Source organism: Gymnoscopelus microlampas, assembly GCF_963454915.1.
Source record: "Gymnoscopelus microlampas genome assembly, chromosome: 13".
NCBI classification, from domain to species: Eukaryota; Metazoa; Chordata; class Actinopteri; order Myctophiformes; family Myctophidae; genus Gymnoscopelus; species Gymnoscopelus microlampas.
The window spans coordinates 41376259-41395026 of NC_139950.1; the positions used below are offsets into that span (position 1 = coordinate 41376259).

General features: G+C 41.1%; 2 protein-coding genes across 2 annotated transcripts in view; one reads left to right on the forward strand and one right to left on the reverse strand.

The window, feature by feature from the left end:
* The window catches only part of LOC311058665 (uncharacterized protein), a gene marked incomplete at its 5' end in the record, with an annotated part of 29225 nt that extends 22032 nt beyond the window's left edge, over positions 1-7193 (forward strand). The window contains 2 exons of the mRNA XM_084076128.1: positions 40-233; positions 6897-7193. Coding sequence (XP_083932254.1) covers positions 40-233; positions 6897-7116 — 414 coding nt within the window. The 3' untranslated portion in view covers positions 7117-7193. The remainder of the gene's footprint in view (positions 1-39; positions 234-6896) is intronic.
* Positions 7194-15411: 8218 nt separating this feature from the next.
* Positions 15412-15723, reverse strand: LOC311058889 (ATP synthase subunit g, mitochondrial-like; the record flags this gene model as incomplete). Its single annotated transcript, XM_084076418.1, has 1 exon — positions 15412-15723. One exon carries the CDS (start codon positions 15721-15723, stop codon positions 15412-15414), a length of 312 nt encoding a protein of 103 aa, XP_083932544.1.
* Between the last annotated feature and the right edge of the window lie 3045 nt (positions 15724-18768).

An 18768-nucleotide genomic window follows, 5' to 3' on the forward strand; every position in this document is an offset into this window, starting at 1 on the left:
TAACTGTGTGTGTGTGGTGGGGGCTTGTGCTTTTTGCAGAGGAGGTCTCAAAGCGAGTGTTCAGCCCTCGGCACGCTGGGCCAGCTGGTGTCACCTCAGTGTCCTGCCATGCTGCTGGCTGTCCAGGAGCGCCGAGGACCGGACGGTCGCTACGCCTTCACGTGTCGCCGGATGGAGGGTAGCGGTCTGGTGGTGGTGCGGGCGGGCGACTCCCACCTCTGTTTGGATGACAGGTAGTCCTCTATATATGTGACAATTCACTATGCACAGTACAATCCTCAGGGTTAATTTATCAAGTTTTAACTAGTGCACACAATGTACATTTGATACACTGTCAGAGTTAAAGGTTATTAAAATGCTCTATACATTCTGATAGTAATTATTGCTATAGAGCAGTGTGGTTCTCAAGCTTTTTACACTGAATACCACCTCAAAAAATATTAGGCTCACCAAGTACCACCATTAACTGATGTTAAAATGCAGTAGCTATCCCACCCTATTCATCTATGCACAGTTCACACAGGAGGATCATAATATATATATATGAATGAGAATATATATTTTTTACAGTTGTCAGCCAAAGTCATGCTGTACAAAATGGCAACAATATAACTGGTACTTTAACTCTATAATACATGCAATACAGTGCTCACACAACGTGACAGACAGACAGACAGACAGACAGACAGACAGACAGACAGACAGACAGATAGATAGATAGATAATTGTATTTCTGTGTCCTGCACACAAAGTACCCAACCCTCATGGGTTTATAAGACACCATTTTATGCTTACAGCATGTTTTACAATATATTCACATAATACATTCAATTAAATCTCAGAATTATACAGAGTGTTCTGTCTTCTCTCCCAAGCTTAACAAATAAAATCGGCCACAACAAAAGCTCCTTTAACAAAACATATCTCAAGTTTTTCATTACAGACAGACACACAGCTAGTAAGAAGTTTAACTTTCTACCGGCTTTGCAATGTGAGGAGGAGTAGCCTATGTCACTGGCTTTAATTGGCCACAGGTGTAAGGTTAATCGCGGACTTAGCCTGATTCAGTTTGTCTCATGTCAGCATGTGTGTTTGGTTGTAAGATGTGTTTGAGATGCGTTTCAGGCATTCATCACATACCACAGTGTCTGTAGCTATGCCTCCGCCCCACTCATGTTCTGTTGAATCCCAGTTTTGGCGTCACATTAACTGGGTGGGTTTGTGCCATTTGAACGGCACCAATTATCAGCACTGGGTGCGATTTCACTGTTGTTCCCGGAGCAAATTCTTGTGCTTTGTTCAAGTGCTGTGGTCCAAGACATCCACCACTTCACTTACAAGGCTGCATGCACTGCCGGTCAAAATATTCTCCTCTTGTCTTGATCCATGCTTGAGCCACGATTGCATCGTTTTAACTCCGCTGTTTATTATCTTGCCACCGTTTAGCTTGTTGAACTTGTGATCCGTTGATATCGTGGATACGCATCGCCGACACGTTTACATAAGCCAACATAAACACACCGCACACTGACAACGTATTAATACAGGAAAGCAAAACTCGTTTTTAAAATGCCATTTCCATAATATCATGGTAAAGTTATTTCCATTCATGGAAGTATTTCGATAGAAGCCTATTATATGTTTTAATATTTTATATTTCAGTCCACTTTTTTCTTTTTTGGGTGTTCCTCTGCGTACCACCAGAGGGGGCCTTATGTAGGTTGAGAACCACTGTGACAGTTGTGTTTTTTTTTTCCCAGTAACATGGGTCTCCGGATCTCTCATTCTTCAGTAAACAGAAAACACATTTTCAGATGCGGGTACCAATTGTATATACAGGATACAGGATTAATTAATGAAACATTTTTTTTGCAACTGGAACAATATAAAATTGATGCAGAACATTTATTTTCTGTTTAATATTTTCTGCCGGAGAGACAGGGAGAGACCCCTGTCATCGAACAAGAACTATAGCAATGATTACAAACAGAGCTTTAAATGGACACTCAGGTATTTTTCAAGGTGTATGCTTTCTTACACCTTTTTCAACCCACTTGGTCATGCCTTGACTGTACTGTTTCTATAGATCTGTTTTCTTGGCTATGAACCTTTAACATACGCTGCCCATCAACTGAACTGTCTTGCACGTGTCATCGACATCAATATTGCACTATGTTGCACCACATTGCACACAGTGGTGGAAAAATGACTACATTTCTTAAGTAACTATAACAAAGTACAAAGAATTGTAGTGGAGTAAAAGTATAACATTTTTCTCGGAGATGTTGTGGAGTAGAAGTAAAAGTATTGAAAATTGGAAATACAAATAATAGTTACTTTACACCACTGGTTGCACATTGCATAAGCGCTGTGCAATTCATGTGTGTGTGTTGCTGTACGTTCATTGCAGTGAATAAAGTGTTTTTGATTCATCATACAATGTTGTGCCAAGTTTAGTATTATAGGGTGGTATAATTGAGAACGAGAGAGGAAAGAGAGAGAGAGAGCCCCATGGCCACACAGGTCATGGACCAGTTTTGAACCCATAGGAATGCATGATTATGTGATACATACGTACTGTACGTTCACTAACTGCTTGTGGCACCTGGGCTCACTCACTGACACATAATACAGCAATATACTGACATTAAAGGGCACCCCCTGGGTACAGTAGCTCAATGAAACCTTGTAAGTCCATAACCAATTATTTTAAAAACATTTTGAAATAGTGAAAATAGGCGATCTACAAGCTCACAACGCGTCAAGCTTGTAGATCGACTTTTGTGTAACACTGCTGTATCATGAAGTAGGGCAGTGGTTCTCATCCTGTGGGTTGGGACCCCCAGGGGGGTCGCCACATGATTTTGGGGGGGTCCCCATATGACAGTGAAAATTTAAAAAAAGAAATGTGTACCTAAAAAAAAAAGTTAAGAAATGAAAAAGACCAGAAATAGGCAAACTAGTAGATCTACAAGCTCACAACGCCTCGAGGCGTTGTGTGCTTGTAGATCAGATATTTTGTAGATCAGCTATTTTCAATGTTTATCTGTGAAACCATGTCAGACTAAATGTAATGCCTCAACTCCTACAATTCCAAGTGCTTGTCTGGGTGGGGGGTCCTCAGTTCAAATATGATTATGGTGGGGGGTCCCCAGTTCAAATATGATCATTTTTGGGGGTCGCGGCCCGAAAAGGTTGGGAACCACTGACGTGGGGCATGAATCTATGAAAAAAAAACAATACAAGTTGAAATATGGAGATACGAGGCTTCTGCTCGACAGCAACGACCTACTAATTCATATAACGGCGCGACATTCTGGGTCTGAATCCAGCTCCGGATCTGCATGTCATGTCATTACCCTTCCCCTTCGGCTCTCGGCTCCCTGTCTCTCTCTTAATGCTGGGCCATCTAATAAAGAGAGAAAGAAGAACAAGAAAGAACAATTAGAATCGGCCTCGGGTCTAAATGGGTTAAAATAATGTAAAAATAATACGACTATTGATCTTAACCCATTAAGACTGGGAACGCATCTGTGTGTCATTTTAAGATTTCTTTGGGCTATTCAAAAATAGCAGATATACAAGCTCATAGCGCGGCACAGAATATATAAAAATATATATTTTTAAAGCAAACATTTGTAACTTAAATCTTTGCTTCTGGGGATTCTACAAATTGTCTTCTAAATCCTACAGTTTAAAAAAAAAACTATTTCTATATCAGTTGTTCTCAAGAACCCCCAAAATGATATGTATTTTTGAATATCCCAAAGAAATCTTAAACTGACACACAGACACGTTCCCGGTCTTAACGGGTTAACACGCCTAATCAAGCAGGCTGCATCGCAAAGACTTCCACATGGGCCACTGGTATCCTCAAAAAGCCTTCCAGTTTCCAGTTTTCCTTTTTTTAGAGCAAGATGTAAATCACTCATTTCCCATGCCAACTCATAAGTTATTTCTCTCTCTGCCCCTGTAGCCGTGGAAACCCGTCAGACACTGGCTCCGACACAGGAAAACACTGTAATGCTTCAAACTTTGAAGGCAAACAAGATAATGGAGCTGCATGTTAGACATGCAGTTTTTGGCATGTTTTTGCATCACTTGAACATCACGTCGAACATCACATTGAACATGTGTCTGTACACGCAAACGGGGAAGAAAACAGAGAGCCAATGTCATAATTCTTGAGAGGAATGCTTAAAGGGATAGTTCACCCAAAAAATCACCCCATGGAGACTTGAATTCATGGATATTTTCTTGTTTTTGTCGCATTCCTAAGCCAATCATTTGATGACCAGTGGACCGGTAGGCAGCGGTTCCGGTAGGAGACACAAAGGAGACTCTTTGTGTCTCCTACCGGAACCGCTGCCGGTCATCAAATTATTGGCTTAGGAATGCGACAGAAACAAAAAATATCCATGAATTCAAGTCTCCATGGGGTGACTAATTCATAGGAAAAAAGTAATTATTTGGGTGAACTATCCCTTTAATTCATTCTCCGCGGTACAGTGGTGTCGTGCGGCGAAAATTGCAGATCTACAAGCTCGCAATGCGTTGTTGTGCGTTGTTGTGCATTGCAACGCGTTGTGACGCTTTGCTTATAGATCTGATATTTTCAAGAACGTTTCACAAATTTACTTTGGTACTTTATGTATATTTTTATGCTACTTTTACTCAAGTAAAATCTCGAATTCAGGCCATTTACTAAATGGCCTGAATCTACTTTGCATATATATATATATATATTTAAAGCGTATATTTGTAACTCAAATCTTTGCTTCTGGCGGTCCCTGGAACAATATATTTTGAGATGGGGGTCCGCGGCCAAATACATATCATGTTGGGGATCCTTGACATGAAAAGGTTTTGATCACACCACTGTACCAACATAGTTTTTTCAGAAAACTGTTAGTATTTAGAAGATTGATTTTTTTTTTTTTTTTTTTTAAGATTTTTTTGGGGGCTTTTTTTTATAGCTTTATTTGGAGAGGGACAGTGAAAGTAGGCTGACAGGAAACGGGGAGAGAGATGGGGGAAGACACGCAGCAAAGGTCGTCGGGAACGGGACGCGAACCCGCGACACGCTGTCAGTTAAGGGATTTCAACTGAGGGTGCCTGGACCGCGACGCCACGGCCAGATTGATTTTTTAATCAGCGTCAGGTCTTAATGGGTTAAGTGGTTAAGTAAAAAAAAGAAAATAAATCAGAGTACTTTTCCCACCCCTGCTGCGTAGACGGTAGTCTTACACAGAGACAGAAGCTAGAGAGTGTTCTAGTCTGTGAACGTTGCTGTGTTTTGGTTGCTGATCACAGTACCTCTGCCAGTGCTCTTTATACAGTCAGTGAAGAAATATAAAAGGCTCATTTTTTCCCCTTCTCACAGTTTCATCCGGGCCGACTATAAACACAAAGCTAACGAAGGGGCTTTTTTAACAAGCTTGGGAGTCTGTGTAAAACTTAAGTTTAATATTTCACGCCCTGTCATTTGAGAGGTCTTTGATATCATTTGTGATTTGTTATATTAGCAAAAGCAGTGAGGGGAGCCTTGCCTCTACCTGCATGAAGCGAGGATTCTGCCAACTAACTGATATTGTTTTGCGGAATTAACCCTTTAAGACCGGGAACGCATCCGTGTCATTTTAGATCTCTTTGGCTATTCAAAAATAGCAGATATACAAGCTCATAGCGCATTTGCACATTTGTCCATATGTTTGAATATATATTTTTTAAAGCGAACATTTGTAACTCAAATCTTTGCTTCTGGGGGATTCTACAAATGTCCTTTTTTGACCTTACCTTGCAGTGGTCCTCAAACTTTTTCATGTCAAGGACCCCCAAAATGATATGTATTTTGCCGCGGACCCCCATCTCAAAATATCTTGTTCCAGGGACCCCCCCAGAAGCAATGATTTGAGTTAAAATGTTTGCTTAAAAAAGAATATACTGTATTTATTCAAAGATTTGCAAAAAAATCATGATCATTTTTAAAATAGCAGATCTACAAGCTCATAGAGTGCCGCGCTGTGAGCTTGTATAGCTGCTATTTTTTAATAGCCAAAGAAATCTAAAGTGACACAGATGTGTTCCCGGATTGAATGGGTTAAAGGGAAGATTTCCCCCTGAAGTATTTTGGTGGCCCTGTCGTAACCTTTTCAGTTTTGTCGAATGCACGGGATGGTATAGAATGATGATGATGATTATGATTAACTGACACTTTTGTTCATGAGCACCCATCCATCGTTCACTGTTTCTTGGGCGTAGTAAGGTTAGGGAAAATAATTATAGTGCAGGTCTAAATGTTCTGCACTGTCCTGCTGCAGTAATATGAGTCATTTACTGTATTTACATGCTACTGATTCTCAATCAAAATGAGAGAGGCTCTCAGTAGAAAATGATTCTTTCATTCCATTGTGTTAAAACTAATATGCAACCTTTAAGTTGTTTGAACGAATACGTGCCTAATATTTTGGGCATAAATATAATACCTGATATGTGTTTAACTCATTAAACCTGAGACCGATTCTACAAAATGTCTTCTAAATCAGTGGTGCTCAAACTTTTTCATGTCAAGGACCCCCAAACGATATGTATTTGGCCGTGGACCCCCCCCCCCCCCCCCCCCCCCATCTCAAAATATATTGTTCCAGGGACCCCCCAGAAGCAAAGATTTGAGTTACAAATGTTTGCTTTAAAAAATATATATATTCAGAGAGTTGCAATAATGTTCACAAATAGCAGATCTACAAGCTCGTAGCGCTATGAGTTTGTAGATCTGCTATTTGTGAATAGCGAAAGAAGAAAGAAAATGACCCAGATGCGTTCCCGGTCTTAATGGCTTAATGTATTTCGATTAATTCATGTGAACAGTAGGCTATGTGTTGTAATGTGTCCCACAGGCTTATGGAGGTCAATGGGGTTCCAGTGGTCAGCTCGACCGAGGAAGAATTAAGCGGCCTCCTGCTCCAGGGACCCAGCAGTGTTCAGATTGTCGTCCTTCGCCGACCCCCTCAGGGCCCCCCGTCCCACCAGCATCCTGTACTCCAGCATAATAATATGGCCGACCCAGACAAGGACGCCGCTGAAAGTCCTCCACAGCGGGAGACGATGGCCATCTGATTACCAGTGGTGGGACAGTAACTAAGTAAAGTTACTTGAGTACAGTACTTAAAGGGATATTTCACCCCCAAATGACTTTTTTTCTATTGAGTCACCCCGTGGAGACTTGAATTCATGGACATGTTTTAGTTTTTGTCGCATTCCTAAGCCAATAATTTGATGACCGGTCCACTGGTCATCTAATTATTGGCTTACGAATGCGGGAAAAAAACATCCATGAATTCAAGTCTCCATGGGGTGACTAATCGATAGAAAAAATGTATTTTTGGGGTGAACTATCCCTTAAGTAGTTTGAGTATTTGTACTGTACTCGCGTATTTGTATTTTTGGATACTTTACTGTATGACTTTCACTGTCCTACGTTTCAAAGACAGATAATATTGTACTTTTTGACTCCACTGCATTTCTAGGACGGGAAAAAATTACATTATGAGTTGACCACTTAGGCCCTATTTCAAATATGGTGAAAATAGCAGATGTACAAGCTCACAACGCGTCACATCGCAACGCATTGTGAGCTTGTAGATTTGTTTTTTCCTCAATATTTATTTATTTTTTGCAAAAATTTGGATCCCACGATTTTTGTAACCCATTTGTTCACCCAGTGCCAATTGCCTAAGCTGTAATCCTAGGCGCTACTCTCCCTCTGCCAGCCTGGGGAGAGCCCGAACTGAGCTCATGTCTCCTGCAACGCATGAGGAGCGAGCAGGCCGCTTCTTATCACCTGACAGGGTTGAGTTTCCCCGGTAGGACGTAGCGCGGGGAAGGAACACGTTATTCCAACCAGTTCCTTTCCCCTCCATCAGGCGCCCCGGCTGACCAGGGGGAGGCAGTATAGAGACCAGGATTACTGCATTTTTTTTGTGAGGGTACCTACCCTCAGGGGACACGGGGAGAACATGCAAACTCCACACTGAAAGGCCCCTTTGCCAACCCCACCTTAGGGTATGGGCACTGATGCGGAGGAGGAGAGGACACGGCCACAGCGTCCCCGGCGGGAATCGAACCCATGACCTTCTAGCTGTGAGACCGACTGCGCCACACCGTGCCCCCTTTTTCCTCAATATTAACGATATTTTTTGTTCTTTGTCATTTGTGTGTGTGTGTGTGTGTGTGTGCGTGAAAGAGAGAGATAAGTACAGTCGTGTTGAGGGTGGTACATGTAGAAAAGGTTGTTTCTCTCCTTTTATTTGATGTCCATCTACACAGTTGATAAATGGTCCAGTGTTCTTGTAAATCCTGATCATTAAGGTCGCTCTGCATTGTGCATTCCGTCTTTAATTTTCCTGTTTAGTTCAACACGGATCAGTCGTGAAATGTCTATGTTTAAGTGGTAATATGGGTAAAAATGGGTCCTTTGATGTATTTTTATTTGATCCTTTCCATTGCAGTGCTACACCGCATGGGCATAACTTTGTAATGGGTAGATACTAATGTATAATCCATATTGTTCCAATGGATGGGTGGATCAGTCAAAAAACCGACCATAAAAATCACGTTTCATGGGAAAAACAGAGCAGAAATCTACATTTTCCTCAACCATGTCAGTTGATAGGATAAATAAATCACTGTCAAGAAATAAATAAAGAAATAAATGTGCTTTTGTCCTTGGACAACATCATACTTGTGGTGTCAGTGAAAGTTGACTAGCTGGAAAACACAGTTGATGGACAACCATGGCTAATGGAGACCACCTATAGTCCAAGACGAGTCCAAGACCGAGGATGGCGACGTCAAGTCTAAAACGAGTCTCTCTTCTGACTGAGTGAGCTTGAATATGCTATACATACATACTGAGACTTTAGTACTACAGTCGCGCTTGCTACACGACTAATATCAGTCATTTGTTTGGGGATACAGGATACATAACTATGCCAATATAGACCTACAGTATCCCTCCTGAATTGTATTGTATTGTACATCTGATTGAAGATGAGGTGATGAGATATACAGTACAGGTTAATATCCTTTTTTTTTAACTAAACTTTTATCCCACGATTTTTGTAACCCATTTTTTCACCCAGTGCCAATTGCCTAAGCTGTAATCCTGGGCGCTACTCTCCCTCTGCCAGCCTGGGGAGAGCCCAGCCTGGGGAGAGAACACGTCCACAGCATCCCCGGCGGGAATCGAACGCAGGACCTTCTAGCTGTGGGCCGACAGCGCTACCAACTGTGCCACCGTGGCCCCAGGTTGATATTCTTCTATAAATGCGAGAAATCCTCTGTGTGTGCATTTGTGTGTCCTACGTATCTCGAGAACCGCCGACTGATCGACTTCAAAAGTGCGGTCGGTTTGCCCAATAGTGGATGTGCGAGGATTTCCGGTGCCCTCTCTGTTATTTTTAACACTATGAGTTTGACAGGTACAATGGGTTACCTTGACAACGGGTATACAATGGGAATTGCATAACCGGGTGGGGCGTGCATTCCCAACTTGCATCGTTCCCGAGCCCACCACGTTCCCGAGTATAGGCCCGGTTACCCCGTTAACAGTATAGGACAGATGTGTGTGAAGTGTTTTAAGGGCACACGCCTTTTTTTTGTCTTCTGTGCAAACTTAATCTTTTATGGAACAAGCGGCAGCAGAAATGCATCGTGACGTATTAGGAGCAGAAAATGTCTTAATCTCTCCAGAGACTTTCTCGTGTCATGTCTCGCCTTTTAGGATGCTGTAACCAGATCCGCCACGCTGTAGGATAAACCCCTTCAGCCAGGAAATACCTCATTTCTCAGCCTTGTTCTCCCTCATTAAGTGGATCGGATCTGTCTGACAAAAAGACGGACAGGCAGAGGGTAGTCTCTCTCTCAGACCCAAAGAATACGTGGTACAGTAAGTAGAACACAAATCATGAATGTGTGTCTGGTCATTCACTGATACAATTATGTCAATGGTTTAGTGAATTATAAGACCTTTATGCCTCCATGTACAGTAAGCCCAACAAAGACAGACGTCATGATATTTCCCCATCGCCAAACAGATCCATGGGCGGGAGAAGCAGATTACTGGCAAGCTGATTTTAACCCATTAAGACCGGGAACGCACCTGTGTCATTTTTAGATTTCTTTGGCTATTGAAAAATAGCTGATCAACAAGCTATAAGGCACCGAGTGCCACGCTATGAGCTTGTGGATCTGGTATTTTTTGAAAAATTGTGAAAAGGTGTGCAAATCTACAGTATATATATATTTTTAAAGCGAACATTTGTAACTCAAATCTTTGCTTCTGGGGGGTCCCTGGAACAAATTTTAGATGGGGGTCCGTGGCCATATACATATCATTTTGGAGTGGTCCTTGACATGAAAAAGTTTGAGAACCACTATATTTTAGCAACCTAAGTTTAACTGTTAAGGTTGTTACACACCGGGGCGATTTTTTCGTGCGAATAATGCGTTTTTTTAAAAAACCTTATAAAGTCAATGGCTCCGTACATGGAGCGAAAAAGCGAAGCGAAAAAGCGTCTTTTAATTATTCGGAACGAGTCCGAATTTTGCGTATATTCGCTATATTCGCCGGTGTGTAAGGACCTTTAGGATTTAGAGTTTTAGTTAGTTACAAATGTTCGCTTTAAAACATATATATATATTCAAAGATTTGCACACATTTTCACGATTTAAAAAAAATATAGCAGATCTACAAGCTCATAGCGTGGCACTCGGTGCCGCGCTATGAGCTTGTAGATCTGCTATTTTGGAATAGCCCAAAGAAATAAAAAAATGACACACAGATGGCGTTCCCGGTCTTGATGGGTTAAAGGTTTAGTCACAGATATGGGAAAGTGGCTCAACTGTGCCACAACAGGTAGATGCCACAACACGAAGATGATCGCATAATCACATACCACAGGAAATGTAACAATACGCCGTGACGTGACCCAAAAACCCACGGAATACTACAACGTTAGAGACAAGTGCGTTCACATGCAATTTGTCGTAATTGGTGCATTCATTGCACTGAGACAACACAACTAATTACGTACAGCTAAGATATGAGAACTAGTTAAATCATAATAGTTCAAGCTTTTTGGTCTCAGGAGACGACGCGATTTAGACTCGGGGTAACACTTTCTATGAAGCCCTTGTCTATACTGTATGTGAGTATGAAATATACGATATAAAAACAGTTGAATATATAAGTAAAAAGCAGTGGTGTAAAGTAACTAAGTACATTCACTCAAGTACTGTACTTAAGTACACTTTTGTGATACTTTTACTTTACTGGAGTATTTCCAAATGTCAGTGCTTTTACTTCTACTTCTGCTACATCTCAGAGGCTAATATCATTTTAGTTAATGTTAATGTTAATGTTTCTACATTGTGGTATTGATACTTTTACTTAAGTCAGACTTGTGGGTACTTTTTCCACCACTGGTAAAAAAGTAAAAGATATTAATGAGGAGGGAGAGACAGACAGACAGACAGACAGACAGACAGACAGACAGACAGATAGACAGACAGACAGACAGAGATTTACAGACAGGATGACACACAGATAGACAAACACACAGCTGCAATGACTGGAGTAATCCCTGGTTTAGACTCCTTTCTGATGCAGAGAGAAACAGAAAAAGTGTGTTGAGAGAGAGAGAGAGAGAGAGAGAGATTGAGAGAGAGACAGAGAGAGAGAAATAAAAAGTGTGTGTAAAGAGAGAGAGAGAGAGAGAGAGAGGGGTCAGAAGCGCAGCACAGCAAAAGCCACACAAGAGACACCCAGGAGAGAATGTGTCATGGCTGCCTTTATGGAAATAAATTAACACACTGGAGAGAATGAGCCAACAAGGCTCCTATAAACACGGCTCCTGGCATGAGTCGAAAGAAAGACACCCTGGGGATATACCCACTGACCAACACATCCACCCCACCCTGGCCTGAAGTCTGTCTGATCTAATACGCTGTCCTACCCGTCATGTGGAGCAAAAAAAAAAAGAAGGGGCATCTGAGTCTTCAAAATGCCAACCATAAACAGTGGTGTAAAGTAACTAAGTACATTTACTGAAGTACTGTACTTAAGTACACTTTTGAGGATTGTTTTTACTTTACTGGAGTATTTCTAATTTTCACTACTTTTACTTCTACTCCACTACATCTCGGAGGCAAATATTGTACTTTTACTCCACTACAATTATTTGAAAACTTTAGGTACTAGTTACTTTGCAGGTATAAATTATTACATTATAAAACTTTAGCCCTATTTTATACCTAGGCTATGCGACACGTTGTGATGCGACACGTACATTTTGATGCCAATACTTTTGTACTTTTACTCAAGTAAATTTGGAATTCTGGACTTTTACTTGTAACGGAGTATTTCTATATTGCAGTATTTGCTACTTTTACTTAAGTGAAGAATTTGAGTACTTTTTCCACCACTGACCATAAACCACTATAATTGTCAATCTAAAAACAGTGGGTGTGGGGTGTAGGGGGGTACCACTGCATGGAACTAAGAAATTGAACTGACACCGTGAAGAAACCTCCAAACCCACGTGGATCCAGTCGAGTTAAGAAGATGTGCTGCACAGGACCCCCGCGGTGCATTGTGTTTCCAATCCCCAGAACATCTGCACTGAGTTTGAACAGTATGGAATATTCCTGCAACACTGCGAGCGGTCGGTCCCATATAGGCTAGGCTGACCCTGCATGGCTGTAACTGACACAGACTGGCACTAGTCTATCTATAGTAACATCTGTTCCGCCTTAACACATTCAAACCGGGAACGCATCTGTGTTAACCAACCACTTTATCCACATTTTTATACTTTGGGCTATTCAAAAATAGCAGATCTACGAGCTCATAGCACGGCACCGAGTGCCGCGCTATGAGCTCGTAGATCTGCTATTTTTTGAAAAATCTTCCAGGGGTCCCTGGAACAAAATACTTTGAGATGGGGGTCCGCGGCCAAATACATATCATTTTGGGTGGTCCTTGACATGAAAAGGTTTGAGAACCACTGATATATAGCAACATACGTTTTTCAGAAAACTGTTAGGATTTAGGAGACATTTGTAGAATCCCCAGAAGTTACAAATGTTCGCTTTAAAAATGTATATTCAAAGATTTGCCAAAAAAATCACGAATTTTCAAAAATAGCCAAAAGAAATGACACAGATTATTTTCCCGGGCCTGAATGGGTTAACAGCCTAGTAGGTGAATACAGTCACCTTCACAATTCACTGATAAGCAGATCAAGACCTCACTGTGGGGCTGGAGCGTTTCCAGGAGGATTTCTCCCTCTCTCTCTCTTCCCATGCTGAGCGAGATAGAACCCACCTCCTTTCTCCTCCTGCCTGCCCTGCACCCCACAACCTCCTCCCACCACCTCCCACCTCCTGCCCGACCAACCCATGACATTTAAGGGCTCCTGGCATCCGTTTGAAGTGGGAGACGGGCATTAGCTCTGGTTTCCTGCCCCAAATCCCACACGAGCCAATAAAATGTGAGCGCAGGTTCTGAAAAGTATAGCAAAAGGGATTCCTTGTCCAACATTAATGTTAAACAAACAAGCTTGGGCTATTTATCAGTACATTAGATTAGAATAGAATAGAATACCTACACAGTGGAATAGTTACCTTAGCTTTTACCTAAAAAGATCACAAGCCTGTCCTAGTTCTGTTTGAGTGTGGATGTACAGGTACTGTTTGTGTGCGTGTGCGTGTGCGTGTGCGTGTGCGTGTGCGTGTGTGTGTGTGCGTGCGCGCTCGTGTAGTTATATCAGTGGTGGAAAAAGTACTCACATTTTTCACTTAAGTAAAAGTATCAATACTGCAATGTAGAAATACTCTGCTATACTACAATTGAAAGTCCGGAATTCAGAATTTACTTGAGTTAAAGTACAAACGTATTGGTACTTTAAGTACCAAAAGTAGAAAGTACTCATTATGCAGAAGGTCCCATTTCACACGTGTTCAAATGTATAAAATTATTTAGAAAATAGCAGATCTACAAGCTCACAATGCGTCGCATCGCGGCGCATTGTGAGCTTGTAGATCGGCTATTTTCAAATGGTCGAAATGGTCGAGTATATATATAGGGCTGAAGTGATTATGTTTTGCAATAATCATCTAAATCTATCTAAGTATTAAGTAATGTAATCTATACGTAACTAGTAACTAATGTTTTCAAATAATTGTAGTGGAGTAAAAGTACAATATTTGCCTCTGAGATGTAGTGGAGTAGAAGTAAAAGTACTGAAAATTGGAAACACTCCAGTAAAGTAAAAAATACCTCAAAATTGTACTTAAGTACAGTACTTGAGTAAATGTACTTAGTTACTTTACACCTCTGATTTATATATAATATATATATATATACATCCCCCATTCTCTCTACCCCCTTATATTTCAGTAATCCCTCTGGCAGGGCTGAGGGGGTAGAAAGGTCAGAGGGAAATCCCAGGAGCTTCTGAATTCATTTTTCTGAGGTGGAAGTGGGACTTAAGCCCCTTTCCCCTCCAAACCCTGGCTCTAAGTAGCAACAGTAGGCACTTGGAAACAGTCCCTGGAGATATTTACGTGTTGACGCTGATCCTGATCAACAGTGCTCTCCTGATTGACCTTTGTGTTCCTGTCGCTGTGTTCACACACTGCATGGACTCTGCCTAGAGACACACAGACAAGCAGCAATAGTTTAGGAAGCACTGCCATCTTCTGGCAGACTCGCACATTTCACCTCCTGGGTTGGAGTTGTTGAGAGAGAAATGCATATTAGGTGTGATTGATTATTATTGCATGTGTGCTAACTGTACAGTGATGGAAAAAGTGCTCACATTTTTTACTCAAGTAAAAGTATCAATACTGCAATGTAAAAATACTCTGTTACAAGTAAAAGTCCGGAATTCGATATGTACTTGAGTTAAAGCACAAAAGTAAAAGTACTCATCATGCAGAATGTCCCATTACAAGTTTTCAAATTATAAAACTCTTTTTAAAATAGCAGATCTACCAGCTCACAATGCGTCGCATCATGGATCTGCTATTTTCAAATATAGATTACACCTGTTGCACCAATTATTTAGGGAACCACAAAGACCATTTCATTAATGATTGTATTTTATAATCTATTTCTTCACTTGTTTTTGATTCTTTTTTTCTTTTTTAGAGTCTCTTTTTCTTGGGGTTTTGTTGAATGCAATTATTTCAGAGTTAAATTGCACCAATGTAAATCTAATCCACACATCTGGTAAGGACTGGCATATTTGAAATTAAAACGCAGAGAGAGAGAGAGAGAGAGAGAGAGAGAGTGGAAGAGAAGTGGAGCCTCATGGTCGAGAACAGCAGGAAGTATCAATGGTCCATAACTCAGACATCGTAGCCAATAAGGCCTCCTTTGCCAATGCACTCTCCAATATAGAACCACATCAACACTTCAGTGGCCACCAGTCCATTCCTTAGTGCATCCTTCACTGTTGTTTGTCCAAGGCGTCCTGTCTGGAAGCCCTTGATGAGGCTTTGTACACTCTCAATAGCTGTGGGGATCTCAGCAGGAGACGGCGGAACCAGCTCAACGCGAGCGTAACGCCAGAAGGTCGCCAGCCGGGGTCTGGAATAGGTGACAGTGGCGTCGACCAGTGTGGGTACCTTTGCCATCAATTTCTGCACTGCTTGTGCCATCATGATGAAGCGTGAACTCGTCCTCTACAACCTGGATCTGTCAACTGAATGTCACCTCCAGCAGACCCACTTTGTTCCCTTTGAATTAGTGATGACAGACAGTGACGTGTTTCTCAGGTGGTGCGCTTGCAGGTCAGGACGTTGTGATGATGATCACAGCCTGACGCGATCAGTGACATCACCACTGATGTCATGTTATGACGTCACAAACGAGCGCAAACTGACCTCGCCAATTAAAGTCAATAGTTCACGTACAATATTAGCTTCAGAGATGTAGTGGAGGATTGTTAAAGGTCATACTATGATGTCATTTTCACTTTACTGTCATTTGGGCTATAGCCTGTCCGAAATGGGCTTACTCAAGAAAAAGAATGAGAAACAGTGTAAGGATGTTATGGTTTCTGTGGAGCTCCATGTATTTGGATCCCACCCTTCTTTAATAATAATTCGACCTAATAGATCCTATGGTGTAATTTAGTTTAATCCAGTTGATTGCTGCTCACAGCTCAAGGGTTTCAGTGTCTAATTCATAAACGTGATGACACATTACCGGAACTGGGAATCAAACCCTGGACCTTTAATTTGCTTTGAAGGTGGGCTCTGTAGCCATTCAGCTATGACGGCTGCTTTCAATGACCTAGTGGTTCTCAATCTTTACTTGTCGCAGACCCCCAAATTAATATTAGGCCATCTTAGGGGGCCGGGGGGTGGGGGCGAAAGACATGTGTTTAAAACATTAAAGTATTCAATATGTGTCCATTTTTTTATTTACAAGATTCTTCAAAGTGGGTGTCTGCTATTTGTAGAATTTGAACATGGATCCTTATGACATGTAGAAAGCTTCTTACCACATTGAGCTATTGTGGTTGTTGTTGGACAAAGACCAAATGGATTTATCACACAAAAGCCAGAGGCTTGTTGTTTCCATAGACATTGAAACATCTAAACAAGCAACAGCACAACAATGACACAGGAACTAAATACTTTTAACTACATATTCTGATATGTATTTTGTTCGTATCGTTGTTTGTTACTTAACCCATTAAGACCGGGGACGCATCTATGTGTCATTTTTAGATTTCTTTGGCTATTCAAAAATAGCATAATACAAGCTCAGAGTGCGGCACCGAGTGCTGCGCTTTGAGCTTGTAGATCTGCTATTTTTTTTTTTTTTTTTTTTTTTAAAGTGGTGTTAAAACCCGGTCTTAAAGTTGAGTGGGCAGATAGTATGATAGCTCATCGTCTTAGGACAGTGCCTACAGGGGCCGAGAGTCATGGGTTCAAATCCCCCTGCATCTTTACTCTAAAGCATGTTTTAAAGACTAACGTCCAGAAACCACACGTAAAAGCACTGAAGAAACGGGTGTAATGTGTGGAGGTGCCGTAGGGCAGCGGATAATTGGTGAACATGCTCATTGTCTGATGTGACTTTAAGGTTGACATGTAAATCAGTAAAGCCCTGCCAACTACACCATATGACCTGTTCCTTGGAGGAGTTGATGCAAAAAGGACTTTAGCTTGTTATTAATTCAGTTCCTACATTGACACAATAGTATATGAGAAAAGTCATACTAAACGCGTACTGTGTCATAAAAAATGAAGTCATACAATACTTTAGTATAAACAAAATGCCATACAGTCCTGTCGTTAAAAAAATACTTTGTTCTTGTCAGCCTAAATTGTTCACAGCACAGCTATGTGCTAGGGTGACTGGTGTGGTTGTCATGGTTACTAACCATGTGTCATGTGTGTCAGAATGATTGGAGGGCGGAGTGTGTCATCAGTGGAGATCTGGCCCACCTGGATTGTCCTCTATAAAAGAGGTGGCTGGACTTCATTCTTGTTCCCTCTCTCATTGTGAAGTTCACTGGGAGCACTCCAGCCTTTTGGATTTAGCTTGTTAAAGAACGAGATCACTGTGGTAGAGGTTTGGGTTGTGTAGTTACCTTGTCATGATGTAACTCCAAAGGTGAACAAGAAATCTAAAATAATTGCTGTATAATAATTGAATAGAAATAGATCATTCAAAATATGCTCCTCATTGACATTGTACGGTGAAACGGCTCTCAAAGTCACTCTTTTAGCACGTAAACGAACACAAACAAAGCTGATTCAGTAAATATAGAACATCACCAAACCCAGTACTGTTTATTTAAAAATAAAAATGTCAACTTCCTGTTGATTTTACTATTTGAAGATCCAGATCCGCGGATCCAGTCCGAGTTCTTCTTAATAAAAATAGCAAAATCAACAGGATGTTAGCATTTTTATTTAAAAAAACAAACGGTACTGGGTTTGGTGATGTTCTATATAGTCTGAATCAACTTTATTTGCGTTCGTGTGTGCTAAAAGAGTGACTTTGAGAGCTGTTTCAGCCTACAATGTAATTCAACGAGGAGCATATTTTTTTATTATCAATGGAGCAATTATTTTAGATTTCTTGCCCACCTTTGGAGATGCATCATGGCAAGGTAACTACACAACCCAAACCTCTACCAAAGTGGTCTTGCCCTTTAAGCACTGTTAACCACCCCAGTATCCGTATTGTGGGTATAGCTTTAGCAGAAAATAGCCGATCGACAAGCTCACTGCGACACGTTGTGAGCTTGTCGATCGGCTATTTTCAGTCAAAACTTTCCTCATAATAACACAAAACAGAAAATACACTAGTATTGAGCCTTGAGGCTCACCGGTTAACCCATATGGGGTTAAGTTGGTTTTAATAAAATAATTTAAACGTTCTTTGTTTGTGTGAGTTAACTCATTTTGTTACACACTCAGCCGTTTGCAACCCTCTTGGTTGGTGGTTGCAATAAATGCATTACATTTAAGTGGTTGAATTTATGTAATTTGTTATCCCTGAGTCACTAGAATACCTCAAAACGAAGTATGGAGCTCGGCCTATAATTGATCATTGTTTTGATTGATATGCTGCATGCCATGAGTGCGAAATGGTATTTTCTTAAACTTAATTCAGTTAATCATAGAGGATCTGTGGTCATAATACAGCACTGTTTGAGGAACTATAGTTGAAAACTTAAGACA